This window comes from Camarhynchus parvulus, chromosome Z, assembly GCF_901933205.1.
Source record: "Camarhynchus parvulus chromosome Z, STF_HiC, whole genome shotgun sequence".
NCBI lineage: Eukaryota > Metazoa > Chordata > Aves > Passeriformes > Thraupidae > Camarhynchus > Camarhynchus parvulus.
The window spans coordinates 1,075,890-1,103,305 of record NC_044601.1 but is presented as its reverse complement, the minus strand read 5'-3'; the positions used below and the strand labels follow the sequence as shown (position 1 = coordinate 1,103,305).

Sequence of the window (27,416 nt, the reverse complement as noted above, 5' to 3'; positions counted from 1 at the left end):
AGACCCAGTTGTTGAGCTTCTTAGAAGATGAGCTGGACATGCCATGGTCTGGTTGACATGGTCATAGTTTGGACTTGTTGATCTTGGAGGTCTTTTCAACCTAAATGATTCTGTGATTCTGAGCTAAAGGATCATTAAAGTCACAGGCTGTGGCCTCCCTAAGGGGAAGGAAGATTCATAAATGCTCATGGTTGAAAGAACAATAAAAGTCAGAGGGTCTGCAAACAATCAGAAAGTTTTATTAGTAAATCACACACTTGGCATGGAAATTGGTATTCTAGTCCTTGATTATACAAGCATGTGGCAATGGGTTTTAGATAAAGAAGTAGTGTGAAAGGGAAGACAGAAAGGAAGAGGTGAACTGAAGAGGAGGACAGAGAGAAAAAAGAGATCATCGCTCCTGGTTCCAGCACTGATCCAGCTAAAGGGATGTCAGTCCTGGTGTCACAATCCATCCAGCTGCATCCATCCAGCCAACGGAATATCCTGAGTGCACCACCTGGGCTTGGGGGATACTTTCTATGGCCTGACTTCCCCGTGCTGAAGTGTTTCTCACTTTCTGTGCAATCAGTTATCATGGGCAGTCGGTTCTGTCAGACCATTTACGGAAATGGGTCAGGGGACTTTGGGCATCCTGGGTGCTCCGTGATCCTCTCCCTGCCCTCCTTCATGGCCACATCCCCGCGCCTGCCGTGTCTGTGTTGTGCTCATCTCCAGGGTCGATAAGAAGGATGTTTTTCCCCGGAAAGTCTCAGGTCCGCATGGCCACCTTATGTTTCTCCGGCCACCTCTCGTTCTTTCTCACGGCTCCCTCACGGGGGGCGGCGGCCGAGACGAGGCCGGGGCAGCGGAGCCGCCACACGGGTGCTCCACCCGCCGCACCGCCAGGGGGAGCCGTCGCCCGCCCGCTCCCCGCGCCGGACGCCCCGCCCCGGGCCGGGCAAGCGGAGCGCCGCCATTGGCCCAGCGTCGCGGCCCCGCCCCCTCGGCGGTCACGCGCGCGGCCTCACCGCGGCCGGAAGTGCCAGGGCGGGCGGCCGGTCCGGGTCCGTTGCCGCCGGTGCGGCCCGAGCGCGGCCCGTCCCGTTCCCCTCCCGCACCCCTCGGCCCTGCCGGGCCCCCTCAGCCACCCCCGCCATGCACCCGCGGCGTCCCGACGGCTTCGACGGCCTCGGCTACCGCGGGATCGGCCGCGACGAACTGGGCCCCGGCTCCAGGCCCTTCAGCAGCGGCTCGGAGCTGGGCTCCTGGGTGACCACCCCGCCCGACATCCCCGGCAGCCGCAACCTGCACTGGGGCGAGAAGACGCCGCCGTATGGGGCCGGGACCCCTCTGGGCGGCGCCGGCTCCAACGAGGAGGTCAACCTCGGGGTGGCCGGCCCCGGCGCCGGTAAGGGAGGGCCCGGCCTGGGCTAGCCCGGGGGCGGCCGCCGCCTCTCGCCGCTCCCCGGTCCCGCTGACCCGCGGCTCCCGCCTCCCGCGAGCAGTGACCCGCCGGGCAAGGGCGGGCGGGCGGCGGCCCCGGGCTGTGCCGCGGCCAGGCCGAGCGCCGCCGGCCCTCCTTTTTACTGGCGGTGCTGAAGCGCCGGGAGAAAAGTCCTTTATAAGAAGGCGGACTGCTCCGTGGCTGCCTGTTGCGCTCCAGCACTGTGCAACTCCATGCAAAAATGGTTTGACAGTGCCAGAGCGCGCCCGCAGCTTCTCGTTAAGCAGTGTGCAGTCAGCTTGCTCGTCATTGCCCTGTAAACAATCTCCTGCAGAAACACTCCGCCCTCTTTAAGGGCAGGAAGTGCTTTCGGCTCTTAGAGTGCTGCGTTATCGTGGTGGTGGTACGGACTGCGTGGCTTCTCTCGGGTTTAAAACATGAACTGCTGACGTAAACCTCCCATGTCCATGTGTGATTGCGAGGGAACTGTGGGACTGGTAGGATTTAAGGAATCAACAGTGTACGAGGCTTTTTCAGTAGTTGCTAGGAAACAGAGTGTAAGCCTCCATAAATAAAGTAATTTCAGATCTTCATGAAATTGAGGTGAATTAAGGAAAACTTGCTGTATCTAGGGTACTGTATGTTGCTTTCTTTAAATAAAAGGAGCAGGTTATAGAGTATCAAAAGATATATGAAATAGTAATTTACCTGAAATCTAATTATATTAGTAGGCAAGTCTTTCTTTTCTGAGCTGTAGTGCAGTGTTTTTATTTAGGTCTCACCAAGAGTACAGCCTTTAGCTGGACTCCATCCATGCGTGCACTGGTGGAAGCACTGTTTAAGTATCCTTGCATAGCTGGAGAGTACATTTTTCCCCCTATCTACATGTGGAAGGCGTGTTCGTTCTGCACTTTGGAGCACTGATACGGAGTTGCTGTAATCACTGAATCCAGCAGCTGCAAATGGTATCTTACCATTTTTAGGAGGGCTACCACATTTGTGTGGAGCCCCACTGAAGTTACTTTATCTGTGCCTTCAGACTGCTTGCACTCTGAAGATTGTAGGGCTGAGCATTAATTTTAAAATGCCTTTACTGTTCTGATGCTCATCTTAAAATCCCTTCTGGTAATTCCCAATGTGCAATTGTTTGTCTGGTTGCAGGCAACCGAGAGTTGAATTAATTACTTTTGTAATTCTCCAATAACTAGATTTTTGCGAAGGACTGGACATAAACAACTGGCTTGAAAATATGCTTTATGTTGATGTTTGTTACCTTATCCATGGCTTTTTGTGTAACTTCAGCCAAAATTTTGCCTTCTTACTGTTTTAACATTATTTTCACCTCAGTTATCTAAATTTATGTTTCAGAATTACTATAAACTCATGCATGCTAGATCTTTCAGTAGTTGATTTGTTGGGGTTTTTTTAGGTATTAAAATACTCTCTGTTTTACTGTTCATTTTTCTCTGTTCTTTTTTTCCCCTGTAAGAAAAGCATATTTTTTAATATATAAGAGTATGTACAAACTCAAATGCAGTCCAAAGTGCAAATATTCCTGGGGGAATATTTTTTTATATCCTCTGTTGCTCAACTACCATAAATATTGTGGTTTAGTGCTTGTAATTTTCTAATGCAAGTATAGGATAAAACTAGTTTTTCAGATCCCATGCATGGCATTTTCTCTATTTTGTGATTATCACTGCTCTATAATCTGGTTTTGTTTTGGTTTTTTTTTTTCTTCTTTTTCAGAGCAGTTGAACAGATTTGCTGGCTTTGGTATTGGCCTTGCAAGGTAAGAGTTGTGTTGAGTGACAAAGCAGTAGTAAAACTCATATTTGTCTTATAAACCCTACATACGCTTCTATATTGTGTTTTTATTCCTACAGCCATTGAAATGTGTTTAGAAACTTACTACCCCCATTTAGATTTCTGTTTTCTTCAACTGTTGCTCAAAAATTACTTACATGAATGTAAGAAACAGTTTTTCATATTAAATGCCCAGGATGCGTGTACCCTGTCCAAGTAATCTGAAAGTAACACCAGAAAACTTTTTTGACATTTGCAACTTTTATTAATATTTTTAGGCAATACAAATATTTCCTAAGAAAGTGAAAATGTCTTCAAGTGTATTACCAAAGTATTCTCAGACCATACTGTTCATCTAACCAAGTGGTCTGAAGGTCATTTTATTCTTTATTATAGTGATTGATTATTGATAGTGTTTTTTGAGAAAGTGCCGCATTTTAAGATGCTAATGTCCAGGGAAAGTCTTACCTCTTTTGGTAGTAGCAAACTACAAATTAGCTCATTACAAATTAAATAGTTTAAAAACTGCAGTATTTTTCTGTACCACTTGTTTATCGGAAGTTCAGAAACCAACTCGACATGATTCTGTAGCTTGTGTTTGTAAAAATCCTGGATATTCTACTTTTCTAATCCATGTCCCAGGTTTGAACAATCTGCAGGTAAGTACTCTGATCACTCAGGCACTTTGAGATGAAATTAATATTTTCTCTGAATGGTTGAAACCAGGAATTCTGCTTTGGAAGTGAGAATTTTCCTGTGAAGTTTTGATTGAAATATGACTTCTGGCAGAGGCAGGAGAATTGTTTTGGGTCAGTAGTGGTTTTGGTACAGGTAGTCAGCTACTACTACCAGTCCTTCTCTGGCCCTCCTAAGAACTGTCTTGATTATTAATACAGTATGCAGAATTAGCATAAAACTGGAACTAATCCTCTCAGAATTGTGCTTGTGGTTTGTTTTGTACCATGATACTTTGAGGAGGATGAGATTAAGAAATTTTGTATGTTTTTTGCTTATAAAAATATGTGCATACTATATATATATGGGGCTTTTTCATAGTGAATGTATATGTCAGATTTCATGTAACTTGTTCCTTGGGAGGCTGTTGGGTAGCCATCAAAAACATGCCTTGTTAGTTCACTAGAAAATATATTGCTTTTCCAAATACTGATCTGCTGCTGTTGCAGACAATTAACAAGCCTTTTCTAAGGAATTTTTAGTGACTTCTCGTGCATTAAATACAATTTTCCTTTGAAGCCTATTTACAGAAAATGTGTTGGCACATCCTTGCATTGTTCTACGTCGTCAGTGTCAGGTATGTGTTTTATATTACCTAGTCAAAGCTCCTGTGTCCTGTCATATCTCTGAATGAAAGTATGTATTATAGGAGGCTTTGTAATTTTTAGGGGGCCTCTGCTACATTAACAAGTTTCTGCTTGCAGAATACATGTTTTCTATTCTGCAGTTTAGCTTCATTTTGAAAAATCTTGCTCATTTTTCTTTGGGCAATGGAAAGCAAAATTACAGCAAGTGTTTTGGGGTCTGCAGAGCAACTTTCAGATCCCCATTTACAAGCAGGATGCTTTGTTTCATAGGTTCTGATTTATGTATGATTTATTGTTTAAACTTTCATATGAATACTTAAAAGGGCTGCCTATTTCCCTAAATTTCTGTGAGAACTTGCTCATATTTTTAGCTGATTTTTACAGAGATAAAATTCTTATATTTGAAACACCTTTATCCTTCAGAGTTGTATTATCTGCAAGTGTGTTTCTAAGACTGCCATTGTTTATATTTTAACAGGTTAACTATCATGCACGGAATTATCATCTCACACCATTTAGTATTGTCAATATCATGTACTGCATCAATAAGACACAGGTTAGTATTTGGTGGTAGCCTGTATGTGAGCACTGAGAGTTCCTGCAGCATGTGTGTAGGAACATAGAGCATTGAAATCTCTGAGTGTTTATGTAGATGGTGTAGGAAAGTGTGGCTGTTCTGAGGGTTCGTTAGTTTTATAGTTACAAAAATGTGTCAAGAAGACAAAGTAAACCATTATTTTTTTCAGAAGTACAGTGCTTAGTGGGGAAAGATTTATGGATGTTAGAAAACAAAAAGTCCCTGAATTTTTTTTCATTAGGTTTCTAAAAGATCATTAATCATTATGTGGATAAAATTATTGTTGAAGTGACTCCTTCCAAAGGTAGTACTGAGTACATTTCCAATTCTGCAGGGGAATGACAATCCTTAAACTCATGTCAGAAGGCAGGAAGAAATTCTTAATTCTAAATATCTTATGAATGTACTTTTGACATCTCAAGCTCATTTTGTCTATAAAAAATGGTGTTAAGTTTATAATACAGAATATTAACAGTGGAAGACACGCCTCCAAAATCATTGACAGGTCTTTGAAATTATTGAAAAACAAAAACTTCTTCATAGATTAAAAAATGAGTTGTTACCTGAGTTTAATGATAAAGTTGAACAGTAGAATTGTAGCCCTGTGTGGTCTGAATTTACTGAAATTTTTTAATAATAAGTTGAAAATATTTTTGAGTTTTGTGTTGGATATTTTGACGCACAGGGTCCAAGAGCTCTCTGGAAAGGAATGGGCAGCACTTTTATTGTTCAGGGCATAACCCTGGGAACAGAAGGCATCATCAGTGAATTTACACCTTTGCCAAGGTATTGCATGTTTTTTTACCACTTCTAACAAATCAGTAAGTTGTTGACTAATTTTCAAAATGTTAGTAAGGCTGTTTGAAAAGTACTACTTCATGAGACAACCAGACAATAAATAGGTGTTTCCAAACACAATGTGGTTGTCTTGGAAAAGACGACCTTATAATCCATAAATAGTGAGGAACTCTTTCTAGGAACTTTATTTGTTTGTGTCTGCTTACTTGTCTGACTTAGAAATGCTGTGGCAAGTTGGTCTTTGGTATTCAACTCTGTAATAAAAGAAATCATAATTTTCTTCTTTCATTTAGGTTTTTATTGTGTGGTAATAGCAAATACCATACCTAAGGGAAAAATTCCTGGTCTTACTAATCTAAATACAGGCGCTAGCACTGACATTTTGCTGAATATTTGCACTGTCCTTGGTAGGAGGGAGAATAGAATGGCCTGCATTAGTGAATGAGAAGACATGGTAAATGGGTCTCCATGTCACAGCAGCTTTGTCTTTTGCCTTCCTTGACCAACAGCTATATGTACCTTGTTCAGTATTCTCATAACAAAGACGTTACCACTAAAAATTACTGACTGTATTTAAAGAGATATTCATCATTCTACGTCACTGTGTCAACCCTCTGCTGCAGAAGTTTAGTAATTTTTTACTAAAAATATTCAGGGACATGGAAACTACCCTGGGTTTAAAAAGAAGAAATTGGTTAGGATGAATCAAATACTGTTACGATGCATGTATCCATACTAATAAAAGTAGACATTGGCAAGTTCAAAAGCATTAGCAAAAGTATTTCATATTTAAATTGTATAGAGTGTGTATTTAAGGGTTTTGGTCAACTCTGTTTCATAGGTAATTGAAATTTCCTGGCATGTGCTTTCCGCCAAGTGTGTTTTAAATACAGCTCTAGGGTATGCTTAAGTTCATGAGATGTGATATAGTGTTTATATCTTCATAGTTCTGAATTCTCAAAAATTAAGCAATGTTTTTCTACTTGTGGGCCAGTTCAGCAGTTTGGAAAGTAAGCTGGTGCTGCTGCTGCCAAAAGAATCAGACCTTTCTGCTGGAACCAGCTCATTCCTTCCTCTGTGCTACTCCCATCTTTGTGGAAATACAATGTGTGACCAGTCAGGAAATTACCTGGACTGTGAAAGTGATCTGGCTAAAATGGTTTTCTCAGACGTGCACCACCCCACAATTTTCTACTGAATGCTCTCTCTTGCTTAATGGTGGCTTGCACGTTTGGGTGGTCACAGGGAGGAGAAGGTTATTGCTTGTAGCAGCAGTGCCAGCAAATCTAATTTAAAACGTTATTTAACTGCGTTATCAGGGTCCAAAGAGCACAGAGAAGTGAAATGTCAATTCTAATTCTATGTTATAGTTACATGAAAGAGTACTCCTGTTTTAGGAGAGGAGCCCAGAAATAGGTGTGAACATTTTGTACTAGGCAAACTTATTACGCAATTCTTCTTGCACAGTTATGCCTTGTGGATTGACAGATTAGGCTTTCACACATTAGTTTGGCTGGTTTAATTTTCCACATCATTTGAGTATTATGGGTAAGTGGATGCGATCCAAGTGTCTGAAGTATATAAAGCTAAAAATGATCTTATGTTCCTGTTTAGTGATTGACTTATGTATTTAAAATGTGATAGCTAGTAACAACACATAATTCTTCAGAAAAAGTAAAATCTTGCCTTTCTTGGATTAGGGATAACTACAAGCAGTGTCTGATTGTGATTCCTAGACAAGACTTGAAGCTGAAAACATTATAGCTTGTTATTAAAAGTGCAAAGTCTAGTGTGCCCAGCATTACAGACAAGTACCTATACCTCATAGCTAGAGTATTGACCATATGCATTGTCAGTATATGTGGTATTTGAATGGTATCTTGGGCTACGTGGGTTTACATTTTCTGTCAAGTGGACTGTAAACATCTGCTGTTTGTATTTTGAAATGTGTAACTAGAAATACTACTTCAAGGAAATATTGTTGATGTCACCTTTGTGTTAAATGCATGGTTTTTCTTCCTTTTTATCAGAATATGCTAAGGACTGGTCATAGGACAAAAAACTTCAATTATGTCTATATGGAATTACTGTGCAACTTCTAGCCTGACCTCTTGTACTTGATTTGCTCTTATCTAACTGTACCTGAATATAATTTAGATTTTCTTGAAAGAAATAATGACAGGGTAGACATAGCCTAAAGAACAGAAGAGCACTACCAAAATAAAATAAAAATGATTTCTTGATAGAGTAGGAAGATTTTAAAGTTCTCCATTGTTCCCTGAAAATTGCTTTAAGCACTTGTACATAAGGTTGCTACATAAATGCAGAAGTGATTAAAGTCAGTTGCTGTGAGAGCTGCAAACATTTTAGTAATTAATAACTGAAACCTTTTTTGATAGAATATCTGACAGGCCTGAAAAACTACTTGAAGTTAAGCATGATTTACTAAATGTTTCACTGTGTCCTTCCAATATGGGAAATATTTCAACCTGAATAGTAGAACACCAATATGAAAACTGACAACAGGTTGTTGACACTCATAGAAGAATTGCTTAGAATTACGTGTGGATGATTATTCATATTGTGGTAAATACTTCTCTTTTTAGAGAGCTTTCACATAAATGGAATCTCAAGCAGATAGGTGGACACCTTTTACTCAAAGGGTGAGTATAGCATGTGTCTTATATCTTACTATCTAAACATAAGAAAACTACCGAATGGACATAAGTTTAGTCTGCTGCTACATTTTCTTGACAAGATGCTAATAGTACTTTTCAATTGCTGATTTTTTGGACAATCTTTATTACATACACCACTTGCACAGGTTTTCTCATACTACATCCCTGTGTCTATAGAACTCAACTAAATTTAAAGATTATACTATTTTAGACCTTAATCAGTCTGGTCACATGGAAATAGAATTTTACTAAACTTTTGACTGAACCTCAACTAGTTGACTTACCTCAACTAGGTGACGTACATTTTAGTAACTGGGTTATACTTGGTTAATTTTCTCTCAGGGATAATTTGGTAGATAGCTTTATCAATTTACAGGTGCCTGTTTGGCTGAGATTCTAGTATTGTCATTATGTTAATTCTTATATTGTTCATTTCTACAGGTTAACACATGTGATAGCAATGCCTTTTTATTCTGCAAGCCTGATTGAAACTGTACAGGTAATTTAAATATATCTGTAACATTTTAAAATACACTGTTACTCTTTATAGATTAGATTATCTGGAGAGATGAATCTTTGAATTCAAGTTTGTGTTGCAATAGTTGCATTTGTTTTGCTTGAGGCTGTGTGACGTAGCTGAAATGGGTGTTACCTGTGTAGGGTATATCAGTGTACTATCTTAATTCTAAATCTAGAATTAGAAAGGACATTTAATGTAGATAGTTGGAATATATTGTATATGAAATAGAGACATGCTATATTTATGTGTTCCAGCAGATAAAACATAAAGAAGTTTTTCTCAATGTAAGATTTTTAACCTTTGCTTTCCTAGACATGTTTTTACAGTGACATCTCTCCCCTACAACAACTGTAAAGTTTTTTCCAGTAGTTCAGTGGGGACTTCTAATGAAATGCTCAACTCTACCCTTACAGGACTGTTTCCATTCAATCAGCTTTTTAATTTTAATCCTCATCTAGTTCTTCCTTAGCCACAAAAATTAAAATCTGGACCTGTCACTTAGAATACGTCTTAGCTTGTTCTGTAACAGTGCAGAGTAGCCCACAGCACTGTGTTGCATACTGCCTGTCAGTGAGGTGTTGCATCTCTTTCTGGAGAAAGGCAAGAATTAGCTGTGCAGAAATGTCCAGGATAATTCTCCCAGCCCTCTCTGCATAATGACTTGCTCTTAGATGACGTGACAGAGTCTCTGTGCAGCTAATGGAACTCTCTCTGTAGATTGATCTCTCATATAGAGCGTGCAGGATAGTCACTCTTGTGTCACTGAGTCATCAGAATAATGATTTTCATTCATAGCATAGGCAGGTTGTGTGTACTGTCAAGACTAGTTTGCTGGTCTATGTGTCCAGAATGGTGGTTTTTCTGGGGAGAAGGCTGACTTGTGCAGTTTCTTAGTTTCAGCATGCCTTTAGAGGCATGGACAGGGGCAGGACTCTGCTGTGGGCAGACGATCCAAGCCGAAATGAGCCAGAAGGTAGTAGGAGAGCTGTTCTGTCTGAACTGGCTGCATTATGGATTAACAGGACAGGTGAGGTTAAGCATCTGTGCAGGGAGAGTTATAGACAGACTCCTGACAGCAAACTTACGTCCTCTGAAGATACTCTGTATTTTAAAAACCTTCTTTCCTCCTGGGATCTCTGGTTTGGGGAATATTTGGGAGACTTAGCTGGTGTGATAATGGGAACCTGGCTGGAACTCAAATTCTTAATTGCTGGGGAATGGCTCTACCCTGAGCATGCCATAATTTTGGAACTAGAAACAGTGGTGGAACAGTGTTAATATTTCTGGAGTTCATAGCAGGCCACAGAATGTAATGTCATATATTGCTGCTCATATTTTTGTCTGAAGGGATTTTGCGTTACCTGTGTTGTTGGGCACAGGTAAATTTTTAAGCAATAAAAGAGAACATGATTTAGAGCCTGTCTTCTGTTTGCAAAGTAAGTATAAAGTTTCTTTGCTAGAGAGCAACTTAATAGGAAAACAATAAAAAACCAAAAAGCATCTCTCTTGGCCTTTTGGGTAGATGATATCTGTAATGGATTGGTTATGAAAATTCCGCTGAGATCTGAGGATTTTAAGATTGGTAGCTTCAGCTGTGTGCAAGTATTTTAGTGAACAAGCGTATGTCTGCCTGTGTATATGCATTTATATTACGTATATATTATATATATATTATGTATATATTATGTACAAAATGTGTTCTTGAGTTCCTGGAAACATCATCATAAGCTTATTAGAAACACAGCAGAAGTAATGATAGCATTTGTGAAGATATTTATATTGTGGAAGCAGCTTGGCTTGCCAGGTTTGCATTACATTCCTGTACTGCAAGAATACAATGACCAATGACAAACCAGAAAAGTTGAAGATTGTTGGATTTCCTACTAGCAGGTTTATATTGACTTTGACTGTCTTAATTCTGGTAGACCACGCTGTTCAACAGTATCTGTCTGACACTTACCCAGGTGTACATTTCACCAAAATAGCTGCGAAGGGTGGAAGTTTGTAGCTGTCATATTTGTTCTTTTGTCATTAGCATCTCAAACCTCATGGTGGCGTGTTAGGCCAAAGCAGGAATGGTTTTGAAGTGCAGTGACTGTAGTGATGTGGGTCAGAAAAGGAGTCAGTAGGGGTTGTGCTGCTTAACTTGTAATTAAAATCTGCAGCAACATCATGTTCTCAGGCATTTAAACCAGTTTCTTGCCCGCACAGAAAAGACCATCAAGGCTCTGCAGGCTGTTTAATATTTCCTCAAATACTGAGGAATATTCTGGTGGTTTATTCTGGTTTGAGGTCAGGACATAGACCACATGGACTCAGAGACTTGGACATTTAGGAGAACACCAAAATCTTGAATTTTGGATGTAAACCACATGATAAAACACTATTAGTAGGGGAAATAATGTTTTTAACTTAATGCTACCCTCGCAGGTGGATTGTAACAGAGTAAATAATTATTACAGGATTTTTATTTTTAGCACATGAATAGACTAATTATCTCTTCATTAAGAGACATCATGGGTAAAGAATACTACTTTAAATGCATATAATGCCATGAAAACATACAAAACAAACTATTAAATTCATGTCAAAAATTAGCTTTCAACACTAGTTATAGAAATCTTTACTATATAGATTCAAGTTCAAAGATTATAGTCAAAGTCTTTAAAGTAAAGCAATTTTTAATTAAATAAGTCCTTCCTGGCATTTTGCTCCAGATGTAGACATTACAAGTTCATGACTGCTTTGCATTCTGATACTTTCAGCAGTAGGCTGAAGGTTGCATTTCTTTGGTAGAAACACAGATAACTGGAATATACATTAAAAAACCCTCACCTCTTCAAGATGGATTCATTCTTTAAAAAGAAGCTTAATTGAATGCTGTGAAGAGTGTTATAACAAGCAGCTTTTATTTGTACAGCTGTGTAGACATAATAGCATGCAAGTGTTTAACTCTTTTTAAAAGTTAAGCGCTGATAACATGTCAGAGTGGATGTCAGGATGGTACAGCACAAGTTGTAACTCCTTGTTTGTTCTCTTAGAGTGAAATCATTCGAGACAACCCTGGCATCCTGGACTGCGTGAAAGAAGGAATTGGGAGAGTTGTAGGCTTGGGAGTACCCCATAGCAAGCGTCTCCTTCCTCTGATGGTCCTGACTTTTCCCACTGCTCTACACGGAGTTCTTCACTACGTCATCAGTTCCGTCGTCCAGAAGCTTGTCTTGTTTGTTTTGAAAAGGGATAATTCCCACAACCTTGCGACTGAGAGCTCCACTTCTGTGCAGAGCATGCTGGATGCGTATTTTCCAGAACTTATTGCTAGCTTTGCTGCTAGCCTCTGTGCTGATGTCATGCTTTACCCACTGGAAACAGTTTTGCACCGCCTTCATATTCAAGGGACACGCACAATAATTGACAATACAGACCTTGGCTATGAAGTGCTTCCAATCAATACTCAGTATGAGGGAATGAAAGACTGCATAAATACTATAAAACGGGAAGAAGGAGTGCAAGGTTTTTATAAAGGATTTGGAGCTGTTATAATACAGTATACCTTGCATGTGGCAGTTTTACAGCTTACCAAAATTATTTACTCAACACTGCTTCAAAATGTTTCTTAATCTGTCCAGGTCTGGATCCAGCACATTGGACATGATTGACTTGCTAGCCTAGGTATTGTTTAAATGGCTTAGAAAATGAACTTTGGGGAATCCACTCTGTGGATTCTCCTTTCACTGTAGAACAAGTTGTTTTAAAAATGGGGATATAGTTTCCGAAGTGTAATTAAAAAAGGACTGTTTAAAAATTACAGACACAAATTGAATATGTCATATGCAGTCATACAAAGGGGATCAGATTTCAAATGTGATTGCATTGAGGATTTACTTTTCCTCTTACCAGTTCACTGACATAAGGAATGGATATGAATTGTTAGTATCTGCTTTGTAAGCATCACATCTGATATTTAATATGGACTGTTAAGCAGTTGAAAGGAATTTATTTTCTTAAGTTATGAGAACTTGCAATTAGGGGACTGATGACCTTTTAAAAATGTTTCCAAATTCACTGTTAATGGAGCTGTGAGTAAAATATAAACTGTAAAAGTGACTTTAATAGACTTAAATGTTATCATTTACAGGTATATAGAAGACTTATTTTGCTGCAGTGTGGCAGAAGATGACAAATGGGAATCTCTTGCTTTGTATAAAAACAACAAAAAATGGGTGTGGGGCAAAGCTGCACAGAATGCAAATTTGACTGTCTTGCAGTTTGTTTGCAAGGCTAACAATAACTAAGTGTGTGAATAAAGCAAAACAAACTGATGTGTGCATGTGTAAGTGCCATTTTTAGTTGACTTTCCACTGACAACTTCAGGGTTTAGTTTTACTCTAATGCTCCATATGAGAGTGTAATAGTCATACAGATCTGTGTAGTAGTAGTTGTAGTGGTGTTCAAAGTGTACAGAAAGCCTAAGAAAACAATTGGCTGTTCCTAGAGTTTTTGTTTTGTTAGATTGGAGGGGTGTGTATAAAATTGTCTCCTTAACTATTTAGCGCTGATGTCTGTAATTTAAAATCTCTGCTAGTTTAAATATTTTGTGGAGCAGAGCTAAGTCTGTTTATGTGCAAGGGAACTATTGAAATAAATAATTTTTGCCCTCTCCTCCTTCAGACTCAGCCTGAAAATGATTTTTAATAATTCTAAACATCCTAATCCTTGGTTTCATCAGTAAATATGGGGGTTGGGACATGGTTTTTGCAAATAGAACAAGCATGTGGAAAGTCACTTTTAAATTATGAGAGGCTGCTGCTTTTTTCACATTCATGTGGCAAGTCTGTTTTTGTGAATGCTGTAAACTGATCTGCATTTTAATCATTAATCATTGTGTAGTTACCACTTACGGAAAGTAGTCATGGTGAAATAATGCAAAGATGTTGCTCTTTGTAAGTTCTGACTTCATATCAGGTCTACTTTATTATTAATCTATAACTTTCATGTATTTTAAATGCCTGAATGTTGAAATGGAAAGTATGGTGAACTTGGAAACTGGATTCTTTTGAAATACTGTTGATTGCAATTCTAGTGTATAGTGTTCTAAATAAAATGAGAATTCACTGTAAGTATTATAAAATAATTCACCAAAGAGGCATGTAAAGGAATCCTGTTTTGTGTGTCGTTTCACTGTATAGATTCCAGGGTGGCATTGTCAAGTTCCTCAACTTTGTAAGTGCAAGAACATGATGAATTAAACTCCATGCAAGAGCTTAGATAAAATACTCAGTTCCTGGGTTGGTTTCTTGAAAAATATCTATGAGTATTAAGATGGCCATGCCAGAGAATCATCTGGACTGGAAAAGACCTCAGCAGGTCATGCAGTTCAAATTCCTGCTCTAAGCAAGGACAGCATTGACTTGGACATGCCCTTGTCCACTCAAGTTTTTAATATATGAAACTGGCCTTTTCAAATGTGTTAAATTCAGCTGTAGCCAACAATTTTATCACAATCACCTTGAAGCAATACCTAAGTGCATCTTGCAGTCCAGCACTTGCAGATGTATCTGTAAAATTGGCCAGTCCTGTTTTTCTATGAATAAAATTCTAGGGTTTTTTCCCTTGTGAAATGGAGGACCTGCCTTTATATATCCTTCAAGAGGGAAGATGAGTTCTCAAGAGTGATACTAGAGACTACTACAATATTTTATTGCGTCAAAGACTTGCTTTCATTGCTGACAGTTTTACAGTTGTAGTCTAGGTTCTCAGATCTGTATGTAAGCAGGGTGAGAAAGAATTCTGTCAGTGTAGAGCAGCTGTTCTGAGGTGGAAAAAACCTTTTGCTTAGGGCTATACTTCTTTGGTCCTCTTTCCAGTAGTTAGAATGAACATGTTTAGGTTTTTCATGTATACTTTTTTTATCTTCCAAAATACTTAATACATTTTGTCCAGAGTTGCTAAGGTTTTGCCCATGCAAAAATGTAAATGAGTATGGGCTGAAAAACATAATTTTAACCTTTTAAATCATAGGTGTTTTTGGTTTTCATTTGGATTTTAAATCTGAAGTACTCAATTTTTAGCTCACACAAATGACCAGTAGGTGGTTTCAGCAAGAGATACCACTGAAATCTACAAATACTGAATTGTCTGTAGATGTAGAAGGTAGGTTGTGGTGAAATATGAAGAGTTCTTACGCATAAGAATAAGAATTCTTATGAAGAATTCTTACTTTAATTCTTGTGCCTGATGCAAGCAATCTTTTGTACCTTGTTTTTCTTACTATATTTTTTAACATCTTAAGAGAGCTGATTTCAAGGAGGTTAGTGGTCCTGAAGAAAGCCAGATTTTTAAGTTTTCCCCCCGTGAAGCATTACATGGCTTCTTATCCATGTCTCTTACAAGGAAAGCCTTCATGTGCCATAACTGACAGCAGCCCAGGCAGAAAACTTTGAACTATGAGGCCTCCTGGAAGCAGGCAAATATCTGCCTATGTCCTTTCATGGACAGCACACAGATGGCACTTGGCTTTTAGTTGTGTTACAGTGGAGCTTTTAGATCCAGAGTTGGTGCCAATACTGAATTCTCCGGGATTGTTCCAGCTGTGTTCGTTCCTTGTAGCAGATCTCCTCTGGGCACTGCAATAATATGAAATGTCCAGTTTTACAGATCTATGCAGAATTTGTAAGACTCAAAATTACATGTTTTTCTTAGCTCCTCTGAGTTTAGCAGCAGGTTTAAAAGTATATGGAAGGTATTCATCTCGCATGGTCATTCAGCTGGATATATGCCTGCAGCTACAAACACAGCAGAATCATAGAATATCCTGAATTGAAAGGGACCCACAAGGATCATCAAAGTTCAGTTCATGGCACCCCAAGTATCCCACTAAGTGCCTGAGAGCATTGTCCAAACCCATCTTGAACCTAGGTGCTAAGACCATTTCCCTGGGGAGCCTATTCCAGTGCCCAAACACTTTGGAGGCAAGAACTTTTTCCTAATACTCAACCTGAAACTCCCCAGCACAACTTCAGGCCATTCCCTTGTTTTCTGTCACTGGTAACCAGACACAAGGTTAAGTGTCTGCCCCCCTTGTCCCGTCACAAAGAAGTTGAAGTCTCCAATGGGGTCTCTCCTCAGTCTCTTCTCCAGGCTGAACAGACCAAGTGACCACAGATGCTCCTCATAAGGGTTTTCCTTCAGATCCTTCATCACCTTTATGGCCTTCCTTTGGACACTTTAATATCTTTATATCTTATATTGTGGCACCTAAAACTGCCCCCAGGACTCAAGGTGAGGCCACCCCAGCCCAGAGCAGAGTGGGACAATCCCCTTCCTTGCCCAGCTGGTGATGCTGGGCCTGATGCCCCCAGGACAGGGATGTCCCTCCTGGCTGCCAGGGCACTGCTGGCTCATGTTCAGCTTGCCATGGACCAGGACCTCCAGGTCCCTCTCTGTGATGCTGCTCTCCAGCCTCTCATTCCCCAATCTTTCCATCCATCCAGGGCTGCCCCATCCCAGGGGCAGAGTCCAGCATGTTTCCTTGTTGAACTGCACACAGTTGGTGATTGCCCAGCCCTTTGATTCATCGAGGTCTCTGCAGGGCCTCCCTGCCTTTGAGGCAGTCAACAGCTCTTCCCTGTCTTGTGTCATCTGCAGATTTGCTGAGTCTCCCTTCCAGTCCTGCGTGCAGGTTGTTTATGAAGATGTTAAAGAGCATAGGGCTGAGGATGGAGCCCTGCAGAACCCTGCAAGTGACAGGTCACCAGTTTGATGTCACCCCAGTCACAGTAACCCTTTGTGCCTGACTGGTGAGCCAGTTGCTCACTCATCACATTATGTGTTTACCCATTTTGTCCAGAAGGATCCTGTGAGTGACAGTATGAAAAGCTTCACTGAAGTCCAAAAAAATCACATCAGCTGGTTTTCATTGATCAGCCAGGTGGGTTACCTTGTAATAAAAGGAAATCACGCTTGACAAACAGGACTTACCCCTCATGAAGCCATGCTGGTTGTGACAGATGACTGCGTTGTCCTTCAGGTATCCCAAATATTCCTCAAGCTCCTGCATCACAGCTTCAAGGTACCAAGGCGTCACAGATAGTAAAAGAGCTGAGTAGGAAAAATGCCCTCCTTGATTTGTTGCTCATTTCCAGAGGGGGATTTTTGTGACCACTAAGTGATTGAGTTTAAAATCTCTAGACAGGAGGAAAAGAACCTCAACCATGGAGAGCAGACTTCAGGAACTAGTAGTGAGGTCTCAGGGAAAACATTTTAGGAGGTGCTGGAGTTCATCAGTGCTGGTCACTTTTTTGAGCACCACCTCCTAAATGCACAGGAAATTCCAGAATGTTGGAAGTCAAGTAAGTGAGGCAGAAGGCTGGCTTGGCTGAGCAGGGGTCTTTTGGAGCTAAAGCAAGAAAAATAACATGTATGGTCAGTGGAAGCAGGGTCAGGTGCTGCTGTGAGGGAGAAAATTCATGTAGCCAAAACTTGGCTAGAGCTGACTCTGGCCAGAGCTATGGGTGACAATGAAAAGAGTTTCCTTAAATCATTAGTGGTAAAAGGCAGTGCTGAGGTAACATTTCCCATCACAAGCTAAGGGTGGTCACCTCCTGAACAGGGACAGAGACAAAGCAGAGGTGTTTAATGCTGTCCTTGCCTCTGTCTCCAACACTGCTGAGGGGTCTGAGTGCCCTGAGCTGGGGGACCACGACTGTGAGAGTGACAAACTCCCTGCTGGCCCTGAGCCTGTGCAGGTTCCACTGCTCCAGCTGGATCCCTGCAAATCTATGGGGCTTGGTGGGATTCGTCTGACTATCCTCAAAGAGCTGCTGATGCCATCATGAGCCTCTCTCAATGATTTTTGAACATCCCTGGGAATCCATAGAAGTCTGAGCTGATTGGAAACTGGTGAACATTGTCCCAGTTTTCAAGAAGGGCAAGAAGCATGACCCTGGAAACTGCAGGCCTGTCAGCCTCCCTTCAGCACCTAGCGAAAATATGGAGAAGGGAAGTTTATTTTGGGAGTTACTTAAAACCACCTGAAAAACCTAATCAATGTATATGATGTAAATGAGGCCTGTCCCTCCATTTATACACAACTTCTTGCTGAACTCTAAGATTTTTGTCAGTATAATTCAGGGCTAGCAGTGGTCCCTGCCAAACTATTTACCTCTTCAGTGATAACCAGGGAGAAGGGGTCACACACTAAATTTTTTGGCTAAATGATTGTTGCTGTGAGATTTGAGCGCAACATATAATATATAAAAATGAGAGCATTCCCTCACTGGAATGGCAGAAGAGATGGTAGGAAAATGTGAATAAACTGTTTGTTTGATTTTGCTTCAGAATGTGTAATACATATCAGCAAGGGCAGAAGAAGGGAGTATCTTAATTTGATCAAAACTGCTAGCATGTGTTCTTCGAAAGCAAATCTGAATTTAAGGACTTGAAAAAAATTTATCTTCAGATATTTTTGAAAGAATAAACATAATTTGTTCTTTACCTTCTGCTCTCTGGCCTCCCCATAGACAGCCTGGCAAACTGGGAACATAATTTCAGGGCAGAAAAGGAGCAATATTGAAAATGGAATGTAGAGACTGTCCATAAATGCAGAGAAACAAAAGTCAGTGATTAATGTTCTCAGTTGCAAAATTTTAATAAAATGTAGAAATGTCCAGATGTATATGTATAGTATTTATGTCCAAATGTGTTTATGTGTGTATTTATGTCATATTTATGTTAGGTTGCATTTGGAAGTCTATTTCAGCCTTTATGTTTCAAATGGTGTTTTTAAAGTTAAAATCACAAAAGGTATTAACCCTGATATACCATTTTTTTTTCTCCTGATAATTGGAAACTGACTCAACTAAAAAGCCAGCTATTTTTTCAGCTTTTCCAACAGGAACAAAAAAAGTCTTCTATATCTTCCATTCGAATTGAGGCACTCTTTCAATGGATGCAAATACCATCATACAGTGGTCTAATATGGCACTTACAGATTTTTTTGTTTGTTATTATTAAAACTGCTAATGAGTTGGCTGCAGTACATATTGCCTGTAACAGCTTGATCTGGGTGAAGTACTGTATCATTCTTCCCTTGTTTTCAAAACATAGGAGCAGAACATGACACCTACCCACCAAAGTAATAAAATTGAAAGGGGCATTTTAGCTTTTACCTGAAATTCTGAGTCTTGCTCTTATTTTACAGTTTTATGCTTAGCACTAAGGCAAGTCCAGAGCAAAGGGCCTTTTGCCTGGAACTTGACTGTTCTGCCAAGGTGCTTCATGTCCTGCCCAAAATGAATTTTTACAAGCAACAGACTTGTAAACTGGTGTTCCTGATTCTTGGTTTCAGGATGTCTGCAGAAAAGAAAACCAGCGGGTTTGCTTTTCCTGCAGCAGTGAATGAAACTCACTGAAGTTTCTGACATCTGAAATAGGATCCTGAATTTATATAATACCTCTGAGTAAAGGCATGTAATATCTTTACATACATTTTTATGTATGTAATGCTTTTTGAGCATTATTTGTAGGAGGAAAGACCAATATACACAGATGCCTTGATTCTCAGCTCCTAGCTGTTACCAGCTCAGCTCAGTGCCACTCAAAGTGATGTGACACCTTTGACGTCCTCACAGCCCCCTGACGAGTTTATGGTCTCTGTGGGCAGAGGTATCAGTCTAAACCTGCTGCAAAACACAAGCATGGGCAGGATTGTCAGACGCTCTTCCCGTGGACCAGCTTTGTGTATGCAAAATGATACACGAAAAAAAGCCCAAACAAAGGCATGGAAAAGGGGATTCTTGAAACCAAGAATGTGTTTACCGTTGAGAGCACCCTGACAAGGAGATGTGTGTCACTTCAACAGCTACTCGAGAACAGTGAGTGGAAGGAAACTTGTCATGTAGCTACTTGTGTTTCAGGAACTTAAAAATGCCTGCAGTGTTTTCTTTGAAAGATGGAGATTTTTTTTTATTTCCAATACAATTAAAAAAAAACTGGCAAAAAGTTTGCTGTGAAGCAGGTAACTGCTGCATAACAATTTTGACATTCTTTGAAATTAACTAAATTATATTCACTTTGGCTAATACTTTTTTTTTTCTTTTAATAAAAAGCAGCAACTTTATAAAGCCTACTTTTATCAAGGGAATTAATGTGGCGTGTTCTCTTAAGCAGTTTATATGTATTAATTTGACAACATGATGGGTCTAGAAACTCATTTGTGTGTTTTTTCCTCTAATACATTTGTGTCTGATAAGCGCTCTTTAATAATGGAGTTTCCTCAATGTAACACCAGTTGATCTTCATAAAAACTGCTCTTGAGGAATGGTTCCAATTACTTTACAAAAGGGAAAATATTTGTGTATTTAAATACAGTTTCAACATACAAGGAAAGGCCAGGAGAATTGGGATTGTTCAGCCTGGAACAGAGGCTTTGGGGTGACCTAACTATGGCCTCCCAGTATCTGAAGGAAGCTCACAAGAAAGATAAAGCAGGACTATTTACAAGGGCATGTAGTGACAGGACTAGGGGAAATGGCTTCAGACTGAAGGGGAGTAGGCTTAGATAAGATATGAGGAACAAATTCTGTACTGTGAGGGTGGTGAGGCCCTGGCACAGGTTTCCCAGAGAAGCTGTGGATGCGCCATCCCTGGAAGTGTTCAAGGCCAGGTTGGATGGGACTTGGAGCAGCCTGGGATAGTGGAAGGTCTCCTCACCAACAGCAGATGATCTTTAAAGTTCCTTCCAACCCAAACCATCCTGCAATTCCACAGTCTTTCCCAATGGAAATAAAAACCAAGACATTTTAGGTTGTAAAGGAAACACACTGCTGACACGCAGCAACTTAAAAATTCTTGACTTTCCAAACAAAGATCAGTGCATGCTTGCTCTATTAATTAGTAAAAGTTTAGAGTGTGCAACACAAGAAGTTGGAATCGTACTTAAGGACTAACTGGGAAGCTCTGTAACTGAAAATACTTGGCACACTAAAGCTTCTGCTTGCAGGGTAGGACAGTCACCAGTACATACCAGCATGTATCAGCATGTGCATCAGATATGCAGTTCTCTCATCTCTGGAAAGAAAAGGGAATTCAAAGCACAATGGTTGGGTGTACACCTTCTTCTGTCTTTGTAGCTGCAAGCTTTTAGTCATCTGTCAAGTATTTTGTTCCCCTCTATAAAAAAAAAGTCAAAAAGTCAAAAACTCCTCAAGATGTGAGGAGTGGTACTCCTCACATCTTCAAGCTCTGCCAATTTTGCAGAGTTATCAGGTCAGGATAATTCTAGATGTAATAATCATCATGAAAACGACACTGGGAGTGGGGGCTGGATTTCCTGAAGCTCCTGCCGAGCTGAGGGATGTGAAGGATGAGGTGAGTGTGCTGACAGTGATCTCAAAGTGAAGCAGAGCTGCCAAAGAAATGAGAAAATACCTCTTCTGGAGTTTGTACAAACACTACTTTTTCTCCTTTGTGCTTCCTGCATACTGCCCATAGCAAGGTGTTTTGGGTCTATGTTCTCCATATGACATGGAGTGCAAATGACAGAATCACAAGTGCTTGATACCTGTTCCTTTGCACAGGGGTCATCTGCTTCCTTTCTCTGTGCAAGTGTCCAGAGTGGCTTGTTGATCATTCCCCATGGATTGGTATAAAGCATCAGTCAATAGCTTCAGTGTTTAGGGAGGAAAATTGGGTCTCGCATTTTGATCCTTAAAATTAAAATCCTGTGAAAACATCTGTGTAGAAAGCATCTGTATAGTAAGATTTATTAAACTAATGACTTCTTCTGTTAGAGGGAGTATTTGTACTTAACAGGAGACACTTTCCATATACTTGAGTTTCTCCTCTCTTTTCTAGGGTTCCCCTTCCTGCCTGGCTTTATACATCATTTCAGTGCCTCTTTATGTACTAGTTGTCTGGCCTTGCTTGGGTTGCTTCCCCTTTTTCTAATTTTTCTCTCTTTCTCTTTGGTTTTCGTATGTGCCTTTTCTGTCTTTGTTCTGAATGTCTCCTTAAATGAAGGGCACTTTGGGTGCTCATCACTGTGCCTGATGCTGCCCACAGCTGCTCGTGGAGTACTTGCCAGAAATTGTCACCAGGACATACAAACTGAGCATTACACAGAGACTGTGAGTTATACTCTGCACCCATGAATTCACAGGGTGATGAAGATTCCCTTAACACTTCAGAGGGGTTGGGATTATAAGTCATGAAGCTGAGTTGGTCTTAAATAATGTTCTGTTGGCAGCTCCAGCTGTATTTTAACATATATATATATTTACATATAAACATATATATATATATAAACACACTGCATTAGAGCTGTAACAGGAAGTAAGCAGCTATGCAGGAGCTGGGTAAGGATAGGTTTGCAGATATTAAAAATTAAGAAGCTCGTTTCATACTTTTTGTAATTATTGGGGCAATTTTCTAAAAGGTGCCTAACTTTCTGCATTCACAGTGCTTGTCTGCAATTATTTTACTTAAATAGCTGTAGCAAAAGGAAGGGAAATAACATTCCCAGTACTGATGTGTAACAATCACATGAACAAACTCTCTCATGAGATTATAAAAATCTGGCTGGGGTGCAGAAATATTTGCTGAGCCCTCAGTGAAGGAAATAAAAGTTCTCATTGCCCAGAAGCTGTTGCACTTACATTTTACTCCTAAGAGCAACAAAATGATGTGCAGTTACTTTCTGTGTGACTGCACCTGTTAAAAAAAGCATCTGGTTGAGGGGAGCTGGAACAATAACCATTTCTTTGGTCCCCAGTTACGTTTTGAGATCTGTTTGCCTTTCTTAGGGAGGAATCTTTGTTAATGTCTCTATTCACTACAGTCTCTTTTGGCTTAATGCTTCTTGTGGTGTGGTCACAGGTGTCTTGTGCTATTTAGTTTGCTGCCCTCAGTGTCTATTTCTTTTTCCACAGGAGTTCTGACTTAGCACCTTGCAGCTGGCTACTCTTCAAGCACCAGAAGCAATATTTTACTGTTAATGAAGTACTTTGACTGTTTAATCCCAGCCAGCAACTAAGCCCCACACGGCTGTTCACTCACTCCCCTGTGGTCAGATGTGCAAGGGAATTGGAAAAAAAATAAAATTACAAAACTCGTGAATTGAGATAAGAACAGTTTAATAGGAAAAACAGAAGGCACACGCATGGAGAGCAGAACAAGGAATTTATTCACTGCTTCCCATGGCCGGGCAGGTGTTCAGCCATCCCTAGGTGAGCAGGGCCCCATCACAGTAGTGGTGACTCAGAAAGACAAACACCATCATTGCTCTCAAAGTCCTGCCATTCCTGCTTCTCCTCAGCTTCATTTGCTGAGCATGATGTCAGACCCTCTGGAATATCCTTCTGGTCAGTTGGGGTCAGCAGTCCTGGCTGTCCCCTCCCAACTCCTGGTGCACCCCCATCCTGCTCGCTGGGGGGATGAGGAGCAGAAAAGGGCTTGGCCCAGTGCAAGCCCTGCCCAGCAATAGCAAAAACATCCCTGTGCTATCAACACTTTCCAGCACAAATCCAAAACAGCCCCATGCTAGTTTACCATGAACAAAATTAACTCTACACCAGACAAAACCAGAAGAAGCAATTTGTCCATGCTAAATCAGTCCTGGAGAATTACTCAGAGCTGTAATAATATCATCAAACTGGTTAATCAGGCCAAACAGAGCAACATCATAATGACGCTAAACTGGTAGTTTTGGGGCAACTTTGGTTTCTGGTTAATTATGAAAGAACTGCTACTAATTAGATTTAAAAGTAGTGTGGCTTAGTGATTGAGTACATAAAAAATGATAAATTATGGAATCATGTAAACCAGAATGCATTTCACTGGGGGAAAAAGAAGTTGCATTTTTGCAACAACCATGTGACAGGGTGATTTTGCCTTGTAGGGAAAAGCACATTGTATTTTTCTGTCTTGTGACATAAATGTGAGGTTGTTTTCTTTGTATCCAGCACTTGCATGATACTGCTTGCCCACTTCTCCAGACACACATATATCTCCTTAAATTCCTTTGTCTTCCACTCCTTCATTTAATCTGTTCACGGGAATTATATGGATTAGGAGTTTAGGAACAAGTGAGACAGTAGTTTGAAAGAAACACAGCTATAATTTCCTTCAAAAATCTACTGAGGTTCTTCAAAACTTCACTGACTTTGGAAGATGTTTCTAAAACCCACTAATTCTTTGGCTTATGAAAAGAACAGCAGAATGTGTGTTCCTCATTTAGCTTTTCAACAACCTTGCCATCATGAGTCACTGCACCAGGAGGCATCAAGTACCAGGAGGCATCGCATGACCATGATGCCCAGATAACCCATGTATGCTTATCTCTATTTAAAATAGATATATTTTCCATTTTAAACCAATTTCTGGCCTATCAACACACCTTCAAATATATATATTCAGTGGGGCTTTGCCTTTTCACTACTAGCCATAACAACAAACAAATACCAGGTTCTGAGATGCCAAGTCATAATTTCTGTTATGAGTGGGCAGGATGGAAGCTTCTTTTTATTTTCCCCCATTTTTCTACCTAGTACCTCAACCAAATCTGTGGGTAGCACACCAAGTAGGTACACATGTAGGTAACAACCTGGAAGCATGTGCAGAAATTGGCACTAAATCAGGGATGGGCAGTTAAATATTTATAACCACTGCCTGCTGGAGAATGAATGACAATTGCTGCAACAACTACAGCCCTGGGGAAGGACTATTTTGTTGCTCTGGAAACATGGTCAGAGTCAATAACTAGCTGGAGAGCAGAGCTGCCAGCACTCGTGTGGGAGGGAGGCACTAACACAAGAAACAGGAGAGAAAGATTTGTGTAGGTCATTCTACACCACAGTGAGGAGCAGCAGCTGATCAAAGGTCTGCAATTCACAAAGTTTTTCCATGATGGGTGACTGTCTGACGCCAAGAGGACTACCCACCACTCGGTAGGTAATGTGTTAGCATTCTTAATTTACAATTTCAGTGGAGGACATAGTGGCTCTGAAATATTTTTTAATTTCTTTTTTTTATGGTGGAGGGGCAGAGACAGGTTATGGAATGTCTTGTATGAAATATGAATATGATAGTCTGGGCAGAAGTGAGGAAGTGCAGTTTCAGATGCAGAAGAATAGGAGTGACATTTGCTTTTATCTGAGAGCAGAGGCACAGTCACCCAGAGGTGACTTTGTGTCCTGCTTCTACTTTTGCAACGAGCTTCTTCTCTGACATCAAGACAAATTCATTCATGATCTGCTCCACAAAGTGCCCAGATCAGGTTAATGGTTCAAATTCTAATCTTTCTCCTCTTCTTGGTATGCTGTTCTATATGTCTGGACAAGCCATTGTAGAACAAGTCAAACTGGTAACCTCCTGCACTCTGCTGACCCCTTTCTCCTTTCAGTCCAGCGCCTGCAATTCCTTGCCTGCCGTTTCCCCAATACGTCAGGAAGAGCATCAGTCTGTACCTGCATTCAGATGAGGTCTGAATGCAGGTCCTTACTTTCCTCAAAAATAGCTGAAGCACTTTGCTTAGCACAATTCTGCGCTTCTGTCACCTTGGCACAGGAAAAGGCAGTGTGTCTGTCTGTTACACTGATACTGCACAGCCGCCGTCCTTTCCCTCTGTGAGGGTATCAAAGGGAACTTGCCTTCTACTTTTCTGCATGGTGACATTGGAACCCATCAAATGGCAGTCTCTGAGAAACCTGCGCTGACCTGGAAGGTTCCTCCAGAGATTGTGATGGAGTAGGCTTTGTCATCTGAAGGGATTCAAGCAATTTTCAAAAGCCAAGACCTTTAACTCTGTTCTTTACTGATTTTTTAACTTATTTTGTCTTTACTTCTGTAGTACTAGCAGTAGGTTCCTGAGTAGTAGGTTCCTGTAGTAGTAGTTGTAGGTTCCTGAGTAACCCCTTATAGAGTTTTGAAAAAAGTGTAAACATCATCTTTACTACTTTCTAATCTTCAGGTATCAAAGAATTTTTTAAGTGGTGATGCACTGAAGCCACTTAATTCAACTGTTTCATTGTCTGTCTTTCTTTAATTGCTTGGAAATAAGTGTGGCAGTTGTTGCTATTTATTTTGTTTACTTTTTCTGTAAGGTCTTTTGTTGCTGCCTAAGTTTGAGTTACCACTTCTGATATATACACCCACAGAGAAGAGGTTCTGAAAGTGCTGGAAGCCCTTCCACTGTGAGCACATACACAGACAACTTTCCTGTCTTCTGATAAGCCCACCTTTTCTGCTGTCCTTTTTAAACCCTCCTGATCTGTTGGTGCTCTGTGTTCTCTTCCTGTTGGAGGGATATTGAGGTGATGAGTGATTATTCTTTTCTTATGTCACTTTTGAGATATTTCTCTATCTCCCTAGACCTTTGTGCTATGTTTTTCACATTTCTTCTATCTCTGATTGTGATGCCATCTATTTTAATTTGTAATGAAACTAGAGTTTTTCAAAAGGTGTTTCTTAACAATTCCTTTTACCTTTACTGTGCCATTTGTTCTCACTGTCTACTTTTTTCTTTCCACTGAGTTCTTCTTGCTTTGTAGGATGTTTCTTTTTTGCTTTCTTCCTGGGGAACGAAGTCACTGGTTGTGTTAAATATTGACATCTTGATCAATGCTGACCCTGGCATATGAATAAGGAGTGGCTGCCTTACTCTGTTCTTGTTCCTGTCTCTAGTCCCCAGAATGGTAATTAAACTGATGCCCTCATTACAGGTTAGTCATTTCATGTCCTCCATATCGTGTGTCTCAGAGTTCTGGTATTTTTGTGGAATGCAATTTACTCTGATCCTTCATTTTCTTACCTGTGCATCACTTAGATGGCCTTTGCCTGGAAAGCAGAATTTTCATGGCAACAGCTATATGAATACCAAAACAAATTCCCTTCCGCATCTTCCCCTCTCTTCATTTCAAGAACTCAATTCCAACTATCATCCACTTTCAAATGAAAAGTTTCTTTTTGTGTTCACAAATAGGTTTATTAATTGGAAAACCTCTAACAGTGGGGGATCAAGGTCTTAAATGAGCAGGAAATTTTCCATGGAGCAAGCAAAGGATCAGGTCTTTCTTTCATGAAGAACAAATAGATTAAAAGCCTGGAAACACTGTGATTCCCTCCTTTAGGTCTCACTGTGCACTAGGAGATGTAGATTAAAGAACAGTTGGCAGAGAGCAGTAACCAAATTCCACTCCAGTTAAATCTTCATTATCCCCAGCTAAATTTGGCTTTTCTGTGCTATGTTCAATGGCATATTCTTATTATTACTGTGCCACTTACATGACAGTTT

General features: G+C 40.4%; 1 protein-coding gene across 1 annotated transcript; it reads left to right on the top strand.

Moving 5' to 3' along the window:
* Nucleotides 1-1,011: 1,011 nt before the first annotated feature.
* SLC25A46 (solute carrier family 25 member 46) lies at nt 1,012-14,270 on the top strand. The gene is made up of 8 exons (XM_030969079.1): nt 1,012-1,390; nt 3,176-3,218; nt 4,487-4,544; nt 5,033-5,110; nt 5,817-5,917; nt 8,536-8,592; nt 9,049-9,106; nt 12,169-14,270. The coding sequence occupies exons 1-8, from the start codon at nt 1,138-1,140 to the stop codon at nt 12,745-12,747; spliced, it is 1,227 nt and encodes a 408-aa protein (XP_030824939.1). The 5' UTR covers nt 1,012-1,137; the 3' UTR covers nt 12,748-14,270.
* Nucleotides 14,271-27,416: the final 13,146 nt, after the last annotated feature.

What these genes read in the sequence shown, in the direction of transcription:
- SLC25A46 (XM_030969079.1), top strand. Translation starts at nt 1,138, where the DNA reads ATGCACCCGCGGCGTCCCGACGGCTTCGACGGCCTCGGCTACCGCGGG. An exon ending in ACTGCATCAATAAGACACAG is followed by an intron (nt 5,111 to 5,816) that starts GTTAGTATTTGG and finishes TTTGACGCACAG; the next exon opens with GGTCCAAGAGCTCTCTGGAA. An exon ending in GCCTGATTGAAACTGTACAG is followed by an intron (nt 9,107 to 12,168) that starts GTAATTTAAATA and finishes TTGTTCTCTTAG; the next exon opens with AGTGAAATCATTCGAGACAA.